Raw genomic sequence first — 17403 nt, 5'->3', positions numbered from 1 at the left:
GCCAATTAATTAAATTGTTCACCAATGTCAGACGTCTGCCAAGCAAAATAGAGGAGTTGGAAGCTTTGGTGCATGAAGAGAAATATGATTTAATTGGTATTGCTGAATCTTGGCTTCATTCTTCACATGGCTGGGCTATTAATATTCCTGGCTATGACTGGGTAAAGGTGTGATGGTATCTGTCTCTATGTAAGAAGTAATCTCAAAGTGAGTGTGAAAGAGGACCTAGTTGATGAAGAGTGTGATGAGGCTGAAGCATTATGGGTGGAACTGCATTAAGGTGTGCGTACTACAAAGGTTATTATCAAAGCTTCGTATATGAAGAGGTGGAGACTCGGCTCCTTGCACAGATAGAAAGGGCTAGTACAGTGATGATAATGGGAAATTTTAACTATCCAGAAATTGACTGGAGTAATGGCACTGCTGGTACAGCAAGAGGTCAGAAATTTATAAACCTATTACAAGACAATTTTATGGTACAGTTTATAGAGGTCACGGCTAGAAATTATGCTCTGCTAGACCTGTTTTTTTTTTCAAACCATGAAGATCTTATTGCCAATATTCATATAAAAGAACATCTGGGTAGAAATTACCATAACATGATATCATTTAATGTTAACTGTAAGCAACAAACACATATGGGAAAGATAAAAACATTTAATTTTAAGAGATCAAATTTCCCTAGGATTAGGGCCACTCTCCAAGACTTAGACTAGGAGGGAATATTGGCATACATGAACACAGAACAGAAAAGGGAATTCTCCAAAATGACTGTAGGTGATCACACTGCAAAATATATTCCCATGGGCAGTAAGATTAACCACCTTGATACTGGGTACTTTCACCACTGGGTACTTTCACCACTGGGTACTTTCACCACTGGGTACTTTCACCTAGGCCAATTTTCTCCTGTCAGTGCTGTCCCGCTTTGAAAACAAATATGCAACACTGTACTTATATGACATTTTTATAATTTTTTTCACACAAATAGAGCTTTATTTTACTAGTATTTCATCAGCACTGGCTTTTTTATTTTTTGCATGATAAATGAAAAACATAAACTATTTTCTTCATGACTTTTAATACTTTTTATACCGCTACATTTTTCTATGTAAACATTTAAATGTAAATTAAATCGAAACTAGCTCATCGGGTTGTGAATTTAATAATAAAAGCTATTTGATCAAGATAGCTATTGCGTAAGTGGGACAGAATCAATTTATTTATTGGTCACATGCAGGATATAAGGTCAATTTGGTGAACGATATACCAAAAATTGATCAGATTGATATCTTATATCAGATTGATCAAAAAACGATTAATAATAAAATTTGACAATGAATTTAGCAAGATATATAATGTAATGTATAAATAAATGAATTAATTTAATGTGTTTGTATACAAGATATATATGAGAGAATATGATGTAATAAACAATAGGTATGTCCTCATTGTCAAAAAAATATATATATACAATAATAATAAAAAATTTAATAATGATTCATGGTGATACAAATAATAATAATTGTAGAGGTGTAGTTGCCACTAGTAACAAACATCCACCATACCACCCTGCTACCAGACCTCCATATATCATCTCTGAGACAATGAACAGTCATTTGCTTTGTTTTGCTTTTGTTTATTGGGGGGGTATAACTTGGTTGGGGAAAGGGGTATATGGGATGCCCATAGATCAATTACTTTGCCATCATATTTATAGATTTGAGCCTTGAAAAAATTATGTGCATGTATAACATCTACAGTCTTTTCCCTGCATCACCATGCAGAACATTGCTCCTCCTCTGCGTAACTCCTGTAGACTATTGTTCCCAGGACTTCCTCATCAATGACCGTTTAATGATGAGGACTTCACCCATGACCGTGTTAGGGTGAAGCTCCAGAAATCCTTCCCTCCTGCAGAAAACTGTGCAAAAGAACCCACTCGGAATAGTCTCTAATGCTGACCCTGATTGGTTGCTGCTACTAGGCCAGAGGCCTGCAGTATCTCTCCCGGAGGCCTAGTAGTTTAATTACTAATGTAATTAATGTGCTAAACGGTGGACTACTGTTCCCAGCTAGCCCAGCTTGTGAATCCTGTGCCCTCGGGCCACATCAATTTGACACTACTCCCCACAGTCTCTCCTCTGATCCAGGACTCCTCATCAATGGCTGTGTAATGATGAGGACTTCAACAATGACCATGTAAAGGAGAAGTTTCCCCATAGACTTCCTGGCATGTCTCCACATCCAGCCCTCCACTGTGGTACACTCACCGACCTTTCTCTGCCCCGAAGTTCCCTCCCTCACAGTTCTCCCAGGCCTCCTCCTGCGATCGCGCACACACCCCCCGCGCAGATGGGGATGGCCTCTGCTGTCTATTACTCAATTCTCCACTTCTCCCAGCCAACAACTCCTCCCAGTGGCATGTTACCTCAGCTTATATAGGAAGCCCGCCCCCTGCCAATTCTAGTTGGGGATTGGCAGGGCTCCCACATGAGCTACATGCCACTCCAGTTCTAGGCCCTGCCCCTCCTCCAGAACATTCTCCCTGGAAGCAGGGGAGGCGCCCCAGAACTAAAGTACAGGTGGTCACACCCACTGCTACACTAACCACTCCCTGCTCCCAGATCAAAAAAGACAGGCCAAGCATAGGCCTGCATAAATTTACCTGTACTGACAGTTTTCCTAGCAAAAAAACCTATGCTAGCACCTACCTATGGTAGAGGGTGCTACATAATATTAATAATAATATCACCAGTAATCAACAATGGATAAATAGAAAATAAAAAAATATATAATGGTGTTTACTTCCAGTTCCTCATTGAGCCCATTAGGTACAAGTGCATCCAGGGTATAAATCCAGAACATTTCACATTCACATAATCTGGAGAAATGGCTATGGTGCTGTAAAAAATGGCGTGGCACGCTGTGTTCATTGCAACCAATTTGCACAAAGCGACGGTGTTTACCAAAACGCTGTCTCAGTGTCAGAAACCATGAATCAGACCGAGACAGAACTACATTTAAATCACACTTGTTTATTAAATAAAAATAAAAAGGTAAATAGAGAAAGCGTAGTCAAAGCATAGCCAGAGCCCAGTAACCGGATCGAGTAGTCAGCCAGGCCAGAGTTCAATAACCAGATCGGGTAATCAGCCAGGCCAGAAGTCAGGGATCCAAGTGGAGAAACAGCAAGCAGGATAAGGAGCCAGAAGGGATGTCAGCAAGCCAGTCTTTAAACAGAACCGCAGGAGATGGTTTCTTGTGATGTGACCAAGGAGAAGGCAGAGATGAAGTGAGCTGGACAGCTTTAAGTAGGCAGATCAGATGAGCATGAGGAACAGCTGGTAACTGTGGAGAGAGATGAGAGCTGACAATTAGCGGACAGCTGAGCAGCCAGCCCAGAGAAGGAAGGGCTAAGCTAGCCCTGACAGTACCCCCTCCTCAATGACCCCTCTCCCTCGGAGGGCCACCGGGCTTGAGGGCAAAATGTCTATGGAACTCGCGGAGGAGAACAGGAGCATGTACGTCCGAGGATGAAACCCAGGAGCGTTCCTCCGGACTGTACCCCTTCCAATGCACTGTATGCGCCCATGAAACCTACGGGAGTCAACAATGGATTATACCTCAAACGCCTCATGGTTCTCAACCTGAATAGGGTGAGGACGTGGCCCAGAGGTGGTAAATCGATTGCAGACCAACGGTTTCATTAAGGAGACATGAAACACATTTGAGATGCGCATACTAGGAGGAAGGTCCCACGCGTAAGCCACAGGGTTAATCCTGCGAAGGATACGGAAAGGCCCAATAAACCGAGGTGCAAACTTCAGTGAGGGAACATGAAGTCAGAGGTTCCGAGATGACAGCCAGACCCTATCCCCAACCTGGTAGGAAGGCGCAGGCAGGCGTCTGTGGTCAGCATGGAGTCTGTACCTATCATTAGCATGACGCAAAGCCTCCTGGACTTGTACCCAAGTGGAACAAAGACCATGGAGATGCTCCTCTAACGAGTGAGGCAACATGGAAGGTTGGAAACCATAATTCGCCATAAATGGAGACAATCGGGAGGCAGAATTCAAGGCACTGTTGTGAGCAAACTCTGCTCATAGGTCTGACCAGTTGTTATGGTGGTCAGAAATATAGCAACGTAGGAATTGCTCCAAGGACTGATTGGCTCGCTCTGCGGCCCCATTAGACTGTGGGTGATACACAGAAAGCAAGCTGGATTCCCAACTGTGCACAAAAGGCTTGTCAGAACTGGGAGACAAACCGACTGCCCCTGTATGAGACAATCACCTGGGGTAGCCCATGTAAGCGAAAGTAGGAAACTTCTTAAGTGGAATACAATGACACATCTTTGAGAACCGGTCATCCACCATAAGGATAACAGTGTTGCCTTGGGCAACTCCACAATGAAATCCATTGACAGGTGGGTCCAGGGCCTCTCTAAATTGGGTATGGGTTGTAGGAGGCCCACAGGAAGGTGTCATGGAGTCTTACTCTGAGCACACATGGAACAGGCAGCTACGAAGGCAGTAACATCAGCCCGTAGACTAGGCCACCAGAGTTGTTGAGAAATTGCCCAAATGAGTTGATTCTTTCCAGGATGGCCAGCTGCCTTGGGAGAATGGAAAGTCTGGAGCACGGCAATACGGAGACTCTCTGGGACAAAGCAGCGGTCACAAGGTTTCTCATGGGGAACATGGACCTGAGCAGCAAGAATTTTGTCACCCAAAGGAGAAGTAAGACTGGTGCAAACCGTAGCCAAGATACGATCAGGAGGAATCACCGGAACCGACTCCGACTTGGAAGTGGAGGAAAATTGTTGTGACAAGGCATCAGCCCTTACATTCTTAGTACCGGACAAGAATGAAACAATGTAATTAAAACTCAACAAGAAAAAAGCCCATCGCGCCCTTCTGGGAGAGAGGGGTTTAGCCTCAGGACAAGAATGTAAGATTCTTATGGTCAGTAAGAATAAGAACTGGCACAATGGTAACTTCAAGGAGATGTCTCTATTCTTTCAGGCCTAAAATGATCACCAACAGCTCTCTGTCACCAATCGCATAATTGCACTCAGCAGGTGACAATTTCTTGGAAAAGTAGCCACACCGATGCATAGCGCTCTCAGAGTTAGGACGTTGAGACAGAAGGGTGCCAACTCCAGTCTCAGAAGCATCAACTTCTAGGATAAAAGGCAACGTAGGATCAGGATGTGCCAACACAGGAGCAGAAACAAAGGCAGCCTTCAGTCTCAAAGGCTTTAATGGACTCCGGAGACCAACTCTGTGGGTTACCGTCCTTTCTGGTCATATCAATCAGGGGCTTGACCAGAGACGAGAAGCTATGAATAAACTTCCGATAGTAGTTGGCAAAGCCCAGGAAACGCTGCAGAGGACGTAAGCCATGGGTCGAGGCCACTGTAGGACTGCCGAAAGTTTCTCTGGGTCCATCGAAAAACCAGCAGTGGAAATGACATAACCCAGGAATGTAACCTGTTCACGATGGAACTCGCACTTCTCCAGTTTACAATAGAGATTGTTCTCTCTTAGTTTCTGAAGCACACGACAGACATCTGTGTGGTGGCTCTCCAGGAGGCTTCCGCAAGCGCTCCTTAAAAGAAAGTCTTTCTCTGAGTCTGGAGTCAATGAGGATGACAAACGAGATCAAGCTCTCCAGCTTAGTGGGTATATCTTGGGCTGCTATCTCATCCACGAGGGCCTCATTGTTCCAAGCAACCTCTGCTGCCAGAGTACGGAATTCAATGGCGTAGTCGGCAACAGTTTTCGTACTCTGTTTGATGGACATGAGGCACTTGGCAGCAGAAGCGGAGCATGCAGGAACGTCAAATACCCTTTTAAAGGAGTCCACAAACTCAGGGTAACTCAAGACAACAGGTTTTTGCGTCTCCCATAGAGGGTTAGCCCAGGCCAAAGCTCTCTCAGAAAGCAAAGATATCATGAAACCTACTTTGCTTCTGTCTGTGGGAAACGCCTGCGGCAGCATCTCGAAGTATATCTCAACCTGATTGAGAAACCCTCTGCATTTAACTGGATCTCCCCCAAATTGCTGGGGAAGCGGAGCGGAACCAGACATACCTCTTATAGAGGTAAAACTCGGGGGGAGTGTCTGCACAGAGACCGGCGCAGCAGCAGGGACGGCCTGCGACTCAGGTTTTACCGGAGCAGTCACAGTGGGGGGTTCCAGGTGAGCCGTGCGACTCAGGAGCGTTTGTAACGCCATGGCAAACTGATCCATGTGGTGATCTTGCTCATCCAATCTGGAAAAAATATTACTAACAAGTGGATTGACTGTATCTTCTGAATTCATGGTCTTTGCCTACTGTCAGAAACCATGAATCAGACCGAGACAGAAGTACAATTAAATCACACTTGTTTATTAAATAAAAATAAAAAGGTAAATAGAGAAAGCGTAGTCAAAGCATAGCCAGAGTCCAGTAACCGGATCGAGTAGTCAGCCAGGCCAGAGTTCAATAACCAGATCAGGTAATCAGCCAGGCCAGAAGTCAGGGATCCAAGTGGAGAAACAGCAAGCAGGATAAGGAGCCAGAAGGCATGTCAGCAAGTCAGTCTTTAAACAGAACCACAGGAGATGGTTTCTTGTGATGTAACCAAGGCGAAGGCAGAGATGAAGTGAGCTGGACAGCTTTAAGTAGGCAGGTCAGACGAGCATGATCAGGAACAGCTGGTAACTGTGGAGAGAGATGAGAGCTGGCAATTAGCCGACAGCTGAGCAGCCAGCCCAGAGAAGGAAGGGCTAAGCCAGCCCTGACACTCAGTGGGTGAATGGTGTGACCAACATACAGCAGCTTGCAGGGACATATAAGACAGTATACAACGTAATCACTGGAGCAGTTATAAATATTGTCAAGATGGTAGGTCTTTTCTTTGTGAGTGAAACTCTTCCGTCCATGTTTTACAAAGTTACAAGTCTTACACAAGGTTTTATCTATACATCCCTTTAAGGTGAATTAGGCATAAGGGATTGCCATTTTTGATGCTTTTTAATTTGCTTGGCGCTATTTTATTTTTTAATGTGGGAGCCCTCCTGACTTTGGGTCTTTCGCATAGGGTGGTAGTTATATGAGGATCTTCTTTTAAGATGTTCCAGTATCTGTTGAGGATGTGTTCCATCTTCTTATATTGCCCATGAGACCCTGTAATAAACCGAACAACAGGTTTCTCTGGAGATTTTGCACTTTTTGGTTTTCCTCTGGGAAGAAAAGTGGTATAGGCCTGGTCAACAATTTTTTCTGGATACCCTTTTTCAATGAACTTTTGTTTAAGGTGTATACTCTGAGAAATATAGTCGCAGTCTCTTGTGCAATTTTGCCTCAATCTACAGAACTGTCCTTTAGGTATATTTTTAACCCATTGACGATGGTGGCAACTGTCAAAGTGAAGGTATGAATTTCCCGCAGAGGGTTTTGTATAGTTACGGGCAAAGATTTTGTTGTGTTCGTTATTGAGTTCAAGGTCCAATAAGGCTAGGCTGTCCTTGTTCCAAACAAAACTGACACTATAGTGGGCAAAAGGACATTCTTACATTGTCATTAAATCATTGTTACTGATAGACAGACATTTTTCATTGTTATAGGAGATCCTAGAACCCTGGCTGAGAAAAGCTGGACTAGGCAGTAATATATTTCTATCCCCCTTGGTCATAGCTCCCAACTGTCCCTGATTTGCAGGGACTGTCTCTGATTTGGAGCAATGTCCCTCTTTCCTCCTCATTTAGGTCTGATCTATATAGTTGTATATAAAATGCACTTTTTATCTTTCAAAAAGTGTTTCCCAGTGCTAAACCTTTCATCCAAATTCTAAATTGCTACATTTGTAAATGGCAAAAGTCAATATAAAGGAATAGTAGTGGTAAAAAAAAAGCCCTTGTGGGTTTAACAAATCTTTTTTTTTAGGTTAATGCTCCTTTAAGGGGGCGTGACAGTGGGACATGTCCTATGTCTACATGCTTTTTGCTGAGTAGGTAACCCCATCTATAAGGATTAGGGATGAGCTCAGGCGTGTTCGCATGGAACACGTGCAGAGCCCGCCAGGAATTCGGCGCAGCACTGCGCTAATCACAGGCAGTGAGACATTGCCCGATCTCTGCAGCCGCACATCGGGGCAATGTCTCACTGCCTGTGATTAGCGCAGCACTGCGCCAACTTCCTGGCGGGCTCTGCACGTGTTCCATGCAAACACGCCTGAGCTCATCCCTAATAAGGATATACAGTACATACACACATAGCAAGGCCGTGTTACATAGTTAGTAAGGTTGAATAAAGACACTGGTCCATCCAGTTCAACCTGCGTGAGTGTGGGTGTGTATCTACAATTATCCCTATTTAAATTTGAATTTTTATTAAAGTTTAAACAAATACAAGGCCGTATACATAAACATCACGTCATGCATATGTTTGTGTATTATCTCGGAGTTTAAACATTCTTTTTAACAGACATACTTTAAATTGAGCACATGTATATTGACCTTGTAATAAACGAACAAATCAATTATCCCTATTTATTTAAGGTACCCATATAGCGCTGTCAATTTTACGCAGTGCTCCACACATACAGCACACACTCACATTGGTCCCTATCCTCAACGAGTCCACAATCCAAGTTCCCCAACTCACATTCATATACTAGGGCCAATTTTGAACAGAAGCTAATTAACCTACCCGTATGTCTTTGGAGTGTGGGAGGAAGCCGGAGTACCTGGAGGAAACCCATATAGGCACTGGGAGAACATGCAAACTCCAGGCAGATAGTGTCGTGGTTGTGATTTGAACTAGCGACCCTTTTTACTGCTAGGCGGAAGTGCTACCCACTACACCACTGTGGCACCCACACTACGAGATGTTTCTCCGGGCTGCAGTTCCCCTGAGCTCCACAATGTGGTGCTCTCACATATAACGAGATGGAAAATCTCTATGGAATACAGACAGGAAGGGGTGTCAGGTACAGACAGGAAGTTCTGGGTGAGAGGTGAGTCGGGAGGAAGTAGAGAGAAGACATTGCTGGAAGTGGCAGCAGAGGAGGTAATAAGATCTTATTTTCTATTTACACCCAGTAACCCCCCGTCATGTCCGTCCTCTTCCTCCATAGTCACTGTGATGTCTTTTATCTCCAGCAGATGATGATACACACATATATAGTGTGGAAATGTAGAATAACCCCTTCAGGGTCAGAACATTTCCCCATTTACGGAGTCGGAACTGTGGCGCCGGCTCCTGAAGAGCACACGCTATGTTTTTGAAATTTAATGTTACACCTGAACTGCAGTTTGGTTTGGGTATAATTATTCCAAATTTTGACCTCAGCATCAGTCTGACTGGACTATAGGGTGTTCAGCCTGACCATAGGGGGTGCTGTCTCTTCTGGCAGGCATGGAAACACAGTCTGGTTTGGGTGCTTTAAGGTTACTTTCTCTCGGAGCCCGCCCAGTGGGAGTGTCACTCTTGCTGTGCTTTCTGGGAGAGGGTACTTAAGATGCTGATGTCACGTGGTTCGGGGTTCCGGTCCAGAAGGGTGTTTTGACTCAATGGTCCTGCTCCTCCTGACCAGCCCCCAGGAAGGCTATGGCCTGGGGTACGGATCCATCTGACTTTATGTCTCGGGGCTGGCTAGCCCGAGGCAAGAAAACTAAAGAAAGGATTCCGAGGTGGTCCGGTGCTGTCTCCGGTTGTGGAGAGGCCCAGCAACTTCGTAGCTATCCAGGGGAGGACTCTTCAGAAGAAGGCTACGTACAGGTTGGCTTCCAAGCAAGAGCCTGATGAGGCTGAGGGACCTAAGGGAATCCAATCTCGTGGATATCACCAAACCGACTGAAAGATCCAGGTATCACACGAGTGTTCTACAAGTTCTAGTTTCCTACGTGTTCTACAACAACATCTGTGGCAGAGTCTTGTTCCTGATTTAAGCACCTTGTTGGCTGCTAGGCCTTGTGAGAGAGGGACTGTCCAACTAGAGTGAACATCAAGCTGTGAATGGCTATTCTCTGGATTTAGTCAAAGTAAGAGAGTTCTTTATTATTGACTTTGACACTAAGAGTACCTGAACCTTTCCTCCTAACCCTCTGATCCTATACTAAGAGACTGTTCGTTAAGTACGTTTTTTTTGCAAATAAAAATCCCTTTAAGTGGATCTGTCGTCAGTCAAAGTTTCTGGGCCATCTACCACGGGAACCCCTAGACGCAAATCGAGGTGAAGAAGGTAATGGTAAGCCCAATCAAACCAGCAACTCCTTCAGGGGTTAGTGCTACAGAACATTCTCTTTATTTTGGAGATGTGTCACCTTTCCCATCAATCACCTTCTCACCTCATCATTCTATACCAGTGGTCTCCAAACTGCGGCCCGGGGGCCGGATGTGGCCCTTCACTTGCCTTTATCTGGCCCTTGAATAGGGTTGCCACCTCATCCCTTTAAACCCGAACACATATGAATTACACAGATTCTGGGGCTAATTTAATGCAGATAAGGCACCAAGTGAGTTTAATTACTTAACTTTAATTATTTATTATTCCTTAATCAGCCACAGAGCCCGTGTAATTAATATGTGTTCAGTTTTAAAGGGACGATGTGGCAACTCTACCCTTGAAGCACTATTCCACCAATTGACACCAATGATAGGGCACCATTCCCCCTACTGACACCATCAATGGGGCACTATTCCTCCTATTAAAACCAATGATGGAGCACTGATGCTGGGGCATTTTCAACTCCCATCGGCCCCAGTCTGGCCCTCCAAAAGCCTGAAGGACAGTATACCGACCCCTTGCATAGAAAGTTTGGAGACCCCTGGTCTATACTAATGGATTATACTGCTTTTATTAGGGGTGAGGGATGGGAAGTTATTTAGGGGGGATTGGAATATGTATGTCTTTATTTTATAAAATTCAAATAGGAAGAAAGAGGGAAAAATATAATTTGTAGTAAATGTCCTGAAAACTAATGTCTCCATAATGATCCCAGTCTCAGATATTCATCCTAAAATGTGATCAGTAAAGTCTCCGGAGTACACAGAGATCACAGGAATATGATGTGTCCTGGCAAAGCCCAAAGACAACGTTCATCTTTTAGTTTAGGAGAAGTGGGACGCATCCGGGAGAAATTATTCTGTGTACAGAATCCTCATAGAGCGCCTCCGCAGCTCCTCCTCATCATAAGCCTTCAACCATAGTCAGAGAATAGTATGACATCACACTGACCTCACAGATCCTCCTCCCAATGTCCCTCCATCCAGAGCCAGAGAATCCTATGACATCACACTGACCTCACAGCTCCTCCTCCCAATGTCCCTCCATCCAGAGTCAGCAATCCCTATGACATCACACTGACCTCACAGCTCCTCCTCCCAATGTCCCTCCATTTTGCTCTTTTCTTTTTATTTGATGGTCTTAATATGTGGGTGCACTCTTTGCATCCTCACAAACAAGACAAGACTGTTGGTCCTGTGTTGTGTGTAATGACGCCAGAATTCTTTTTACCTACATAGTGGGGGTCCTGTGTGGGTAAATTATATCTCATTGTCTTTAACAAAATGATATCTCAGTCTTTAATAAAATGGACGCCTGAATGGATCGGCAAGGAGGATTCTGGGAGTATCGTTTGATTTTGCTATTTGTGTTCAGATCTAGAGTTTTCCTCCTGTGAAGTCTGGAGATCATATGACCATCACATTGCCTCCACCTCCCTCCCTGATAGAATAGAGAAATACAAAGAAGATTCTAGAAGTCACCAGAGAGATGATGGAGGAGAGGTGAGGAGGATTCTGGGAATTCTGGGACATTATCCAGTAACAGACAAGGGATGTGTCTGGATGGTGACTGTATCATTGTGTGTGTCAGGTTCCTATAAGGTGTCAGGATGTCACTGTCTATTTCTCCATGGAGGAGTGGGAGTATTTAGAAGGACACAAGGATCTCTACAAGGACGTCATGATGGACAATCAGCCGCCCCTCACATCACCGGGTAAGAGGAGACTTTATTGTAAAGGAGAGAGCAGTACGGAGGCTCCACCTAGATCCCCCATCATCTGATAAACACATAGAAACAATGTATTCAGTCAGTGTGTGTGTTTCCTACAGATGGATCCAGTAATGGGAACCCACCAGAGAGATGTCCCCGTCCTCTGTATTCCCGGGATTCCACACAGGAAGGTCACACCATCCCTCACCATCATCAGGTAGATGATTGACAATTATTGGTAGTTCTGATTTATACACAGCATGTTGTATCCAATGAATGTTTTATTATATTTTCAGAGTGGAAACCTTGGGGATTATAATATTGTTGTTAAAGAAGAGTATAAAGAGGAGGATGAGGAGTATGGAGTGATGGAGGAGTTTTCAGGAGGACACAAGGATATGATGGAACCACCTAATACCAGGAACCCACCAGAGAGATGTCCCCGTCCTCTGTATTCCCGGGATTCCACACAGGAAGATCACACCATCCCTCACTGTTACAAGGTTGGTGGGATTGAGCATCTAGAACATGGACTTGTGGTGACTTGGTGTAGTTTTTTTATGTGATGTCACAAGATTTAAGCTTATGTCTTACAGATGTTATTTTTGATCATTCTCTTGGTTTAGGGTGAAGATCCGATAGATATAAAAGTTGAGTGTAAAGCAGAAGAAGAAGAGGGGTATGTGAGGGATGATCAGCAGTCTATGGAGGAGGATGGAATAACGGGGACATTTATAGAGGAGGACACTCCTACAGAGAATAGTAAGTAAAATCAATCTGTATATGCAGTAAAGCATGCTTGTCATATCCACTGTGGAACCTAAGGGGTTAGTCCTCTGCATTGTGTACAAAGGCTGTTTTATCCTGTCTTCTCTGATCCTCTCCTTCTTCCACACTTCCCAATCGATCTGCTGATAGCACAGAGCCTCGGGGGCACTCTGCACATGCTCAATTTGGTGTGTATTGGTGGAGAGTGCCTGTGATCAGCACAGGGCCAATCAGCACTGCCAAGACAGATGGAGTCATGCAGCCTCATAGGAGAATGAAAACTCCTATAAGCTTTAACCAATGTTTGGCCAGACATTGATAGAGGTCACAAGAATGCTATATACTGCTATATACTGCTGAGGACAAAAGGCGTTTAGCAGTTTATATTTACTAAGATAATGGCATGTTCATGTTCTGTTTACTGTGGGAAACCAAATATAGTGACTGCAGGGTCCTAGGGAGAGCAGATATAGTGACTGCAGAGTCCTGGGAGAGCAGTTATAGTGAATGCAGGCTCCTGGGGAGAGCAGATATTTTGATTTCAGGGCCCTGTGAAGAGCAGATATAGTGACTGCAGGGTCCTGGGGAGAGCAGATATAGTGACTGCAGGGTCCACTGGAGAGCAAATATAGTGACTGCGGGGTCCTGGGGAGAGCAGATATAGTGACTGCAGGGTCCTCTGGAGAGCAAATATAGTGACTGCGGGGTCCTGGGGAGAGCAGATATAGTGACTGCGGGGTCCTGGGGAGAGCAGATATAGTGACTGCGGGGTCCTGGGGAGAGCAGATATAGTGACTGTAGGGTCCTGGGGAGAGCAGATATAGTGAATGCAGAGTGAGGAGCAGAGGTCACTACAGTGGGGTGATTTGAAGAGGCAGAGGACACTGCCTTGCGGGGTACAGAACACTACTATGGGGGGGGGGACTCTACAGTGGGGGAAGGGGGCAGAGGACACTATGTTGCGGGGTACAGAACAATACAGTGGGAGGGTGATGTGAAGGGGACAGAGGACACTACAGTGGGTGGGTGATGTGAAGGGGACAGAGGACACTACCGTGGGGGGGGGGGGGGGGGGGTGATGTGAAGGGGACAGAGGACACTAAAGTAAGGGGGGGGGGTGATATAAAGTGACAGAGGACACTACAGTGGGGGGTGATGTGAAGGGGCAGATGACACTACAGGGGGTGATGTGAAGGGGACAGAGGATACTACAGTGGGTGGGTGTGGTAATGTGAAGGGGGCAAAGAACACTACAGTGGGGGGGGGGGGGGTGGTGTGAAGGGGCAAAGTACACTACAGTGGGTGGGTTGATGTGAAGGGGACTGAGGACACTACAGTGGGGATGGGGGGTGATGTGAAGGGGCAGAGGTCATTGCTATGATGCAGTCTTTTTTTGGGAGCTTGGTCATTTGTTTTGTTTTGTTTTTTAGTTTATCTTCTTCATAGGTGTTGCTCTACCTAGACATCTGGAGCTTCTGCCCCATTCCCGGGTCTAGCAAGATATCTGACAGAAGAATTCTCCCGGGGTTACTTGTTCTGTTGTCTGCTGGCTGTGCCGGGTGGAGGGATATATCTGTATAGTCTCAGACCCAAGTCACTGAGTGCAGTCTCAGGAGACGGGAGGCAGCGGTGTGGGACCTCTGCAACTTGTCTCATGTAAACATTTCATCTTCCACTGATCATGGACTAAATAAGGAAGTGCAGGACTTCTTGTGTTGGGAAGATGGCAATGAGTGATAGAGGGGGAGGGGACACTCGTCTTATAATCCCCTCATCACTGTCACTCCTATAAAAGACAGTTCTCGTTGTTTCCTCACTCTCTGACTAAGGTCCATGAATAAAGAAATGATCTGGTAGGAGATCAGAGGACCCATTTACTAGTTACCTTGAGGGGGGAATTGTAAGACCTTCAGAGACAAAGCTGCCTGATGTGGGCGGAGTCCTGGTTTAGGGGAACCAATCAGCTCATGTCTAGTAATAATCTTTGTATTTCTATTTTAGTAGATGGACGGAAGATGAGGAAAACCTCAGAGGATTGTCTCACTTTGTCTCCAGACTGTAAAGTAGAAGATGAGGACATCACACAGTATAGTCCAGGAGAAAACCCGACTACCTCAAATGTCCATCCGGCACCACACAGTGTAGATGGACCATCGTATTCCTCTTATCCTGAGGAACCTCAGACTGTGTGGGACGGTGCTGTCCTTCCAACAGAGAAGAGCTTTTCTTGTACTGAGTGCGGGAAGTGTTTTCGTTCTAAATACCATCTTAATGTGCATAATAGATCTCACACAGGAGAGAAACCATTTTCCTGTCCTGAGTGTGGGAAGTGTTTCCATTCTAAATCCAATCTTAAGGTGCATAAAAGATCTCACACTGGGGAGAAGCCACATTCCTGTCCTGTGTGCGGGAAATGTTTTATACAAAAATCAGGCCTTGTCATACATCAGAGATCTCACACTGGGGAAAAGCCATATTCCTGTCCTGAGTGTGGGAAATGTTTTTCGGTAAAGTCCTATCTTTACACACATCAGAGATCTCACAAGGGGGAGAAGCCCTATTCCTGCCCTGAGTGTGGGAAATGTTTTTCAGGGAAGTCCTATCTTTACATACATCAGAGATCTCACACGGGTGAGAATCCATATTCTTGTCCTGAGTGTGGAAAATGTTTTTCAGTGAAGTCCTATCTTTACATACATCAGAGATCTCACACAGGTGAGAACCCATATTCCTGTCTTGAGTGTGGGAAATGTTTTTCAGTGAAGTCCTATCTTTACATACATCAGAGATCTCACACAGGGGAGAAGCCGTATTCCTGTCCTGAGTGCGGGAAATGTTTTTCACAGAAGTCCCATCTTTACACACATCAGAGATCTCACATGGGTCAGAAGCCGTATTCCTGTCCTGAGTGTGGAAAATGTTTTTCAGAGAAGTCCAGTCTTTACAGACATCAGAGATCTCACACAGGGGAGAAGCCATATTCCTGCCCTGAGTGCGGGAAATGTTTTTCAGTAAAATCCAATCTTTACACACATCAAAGGTCTCACACAGGGGAGAAGCCGTATTCCTGTCCTGAGTGTGGAAAATGTTTTTCAGTCAAGTCCAATCTTAACAAACATCAGAGATCTCACACGGGGGAGAAGCCGCATTCCTGTCCTGAATGAGGGAATTGTTCCTCACTGAAGTCCTGTCTTCCTGTACATCGGGGATCCCACACAACCCTCGAGGTGTATTAGCGCCTTGAGTGCGGGAAATGTCTTCTATATGAATGTTGCTGGGCATCACAGCTCTCATGTGGGGAAGAAGCACACCCTGATATACACCTCAGATATACTCCATGGCTGATCTTCATCATGTAAGAAACAGTTCCAAGGGTGTGGAGATTTTTTCGAAAAAACGACTTGTCCACGGGACTTAATTGGAATCCCAATCTCCTTGTTCCTTATGACAATCTCCTTGTTCCTCATCTACCAGAGAGCTCAGCAGCGGTGTGGGAGTTCATTGAAAACTACAAGCCGACATCGGCAAAGGACAGAACTCTGTGAATGAATGGCACGGCCGCATTCTTTTCATAAAGTGACAGCTGGTATGGGGAACTTCTCGCTGCATTGATGTTACACAGAGGACTCGGATCGCTGAGCCACTGCAGGAACAGGAAAATGTAACATGTTCTCGAAGGTGGACGTTTCCTTTATCCCTTTCACTGCCAGAGCTGGTTTTACGTGATTTTTATACCCGCATGTTTAACCACTTCAATACCGGACACTTCTACTCCCTTCAATTTTCCACAATTTTCATCTTTCAGCACGGTCAATCTTTGAATGACAGTTGTGCAGCTATGTAACACTGTACCCATATGACATTTTATCTTTTTTTTTTTTTTACCACAAATACAGCTTTCTTTTGGTGGTATTTGATCACCACTGGGGTTTTTGTTTTGTGCGCTACAAATAAAAAAAGATAGAAAATGTTGAAATTTTTTTTTTCTTTGTTTCTGTTATAAAATTTGTAAATAAGTAAATTTTCTCCTTCACTGATGGGCACTGATGAGGAGGTACTAATATGCAGCACTGATGGGCACTAATAGATGGCACTGATTAGAAGGTACTGACAAGCATCCCTGATGCGCAGCGCACTGATTGACATAGCTGGTGGACACTGATTGGCATCACTGGTAGGGCACAGGTGGTCATCACTGGAGATCATCGCTGATGGGCCTGTACTGATAATCAATGCTGAATATCAGTGCAGATCTCCCCCTGTCAGGTGAGACACTGATCGGCTCTCCTCTACTTGCTCCTTGTCAGCACGAATAAAGGAAATTTGATAACCGGCACTTCTTGGTTAGAATTAGGGATGAGCTTCGTGTTCGAGTCGAACATACGTTCGACTCGAACATCGGCTGTTCGCCCGTTCGGCGAATTCAGAACGTTATGGGCCTTTCGCGCCAAATTTGTGTGGCGCTCACGGCCCACAATGCACTGCGCCATCGCAGTGCATTGCTGGCTCATGATTGGCCAAGCATGCACTGTGACCCCGCATGCTTGGCCAATCACAGCGTCGGCAGCGAGGAGAGCCATGATGTGGCCAATCATAGCTCAGGCTGTGTAGTACACGCCCCACACTATATAAGGCCGCCAGCGC

The 17403-nt window shown here is 45.1% G+C and overlaps 2 protein-coding genes across 2 annotated transcripts in view; one reads left to right on the top strand and one right to left on the bottom strand.

The window, feature by feature from the left end:
- The window catches only part of LOC143986879 (uncharacterized), a 1041669-nt gene that overhangs the window by 829152 nt on the left and 195114 nt on the right, over positions 1-17403 (top strand). The window contains exon 10 of the mRNA XM_077485285.1: positions 14761-15920. Coding sequence (XP_077341411.1) covers positions 14761-15920 — 1160 coding nt within the window. The remainder of the gene's footprint in view (positions 1-14760; positions 15921-17403) is intronic.
- The window catches only part of LOC143989630 (uncharacterized), a 96993-nt gene that overhangs the window by 37827 nt on the left and 41763 nt on the right, over positions 1-17403 (bottom strand). The window lies entirely within an intron of this gene.

This window comes from Lithobates pipiens, unplaced genomic scaffold, assembly GCF_037356315.1.
Source record: "Lithobates pipiens isolate NorthernLeopardFrog02 unplaced genomic scaffold, aLitPip1_a1.2 Scaffold_18, whole genome shotgun sequence".
Classification (NCBI taxonomy): domain Eukaryota; kingdom Metazoa; phylum Chordata; class Amphibia; order Anura; family Ranidae; genus Lithobates; species Lithobates pipiens.
This window is presented reverse-complemented; position numbering and strand designations above follow the sequence as displayed.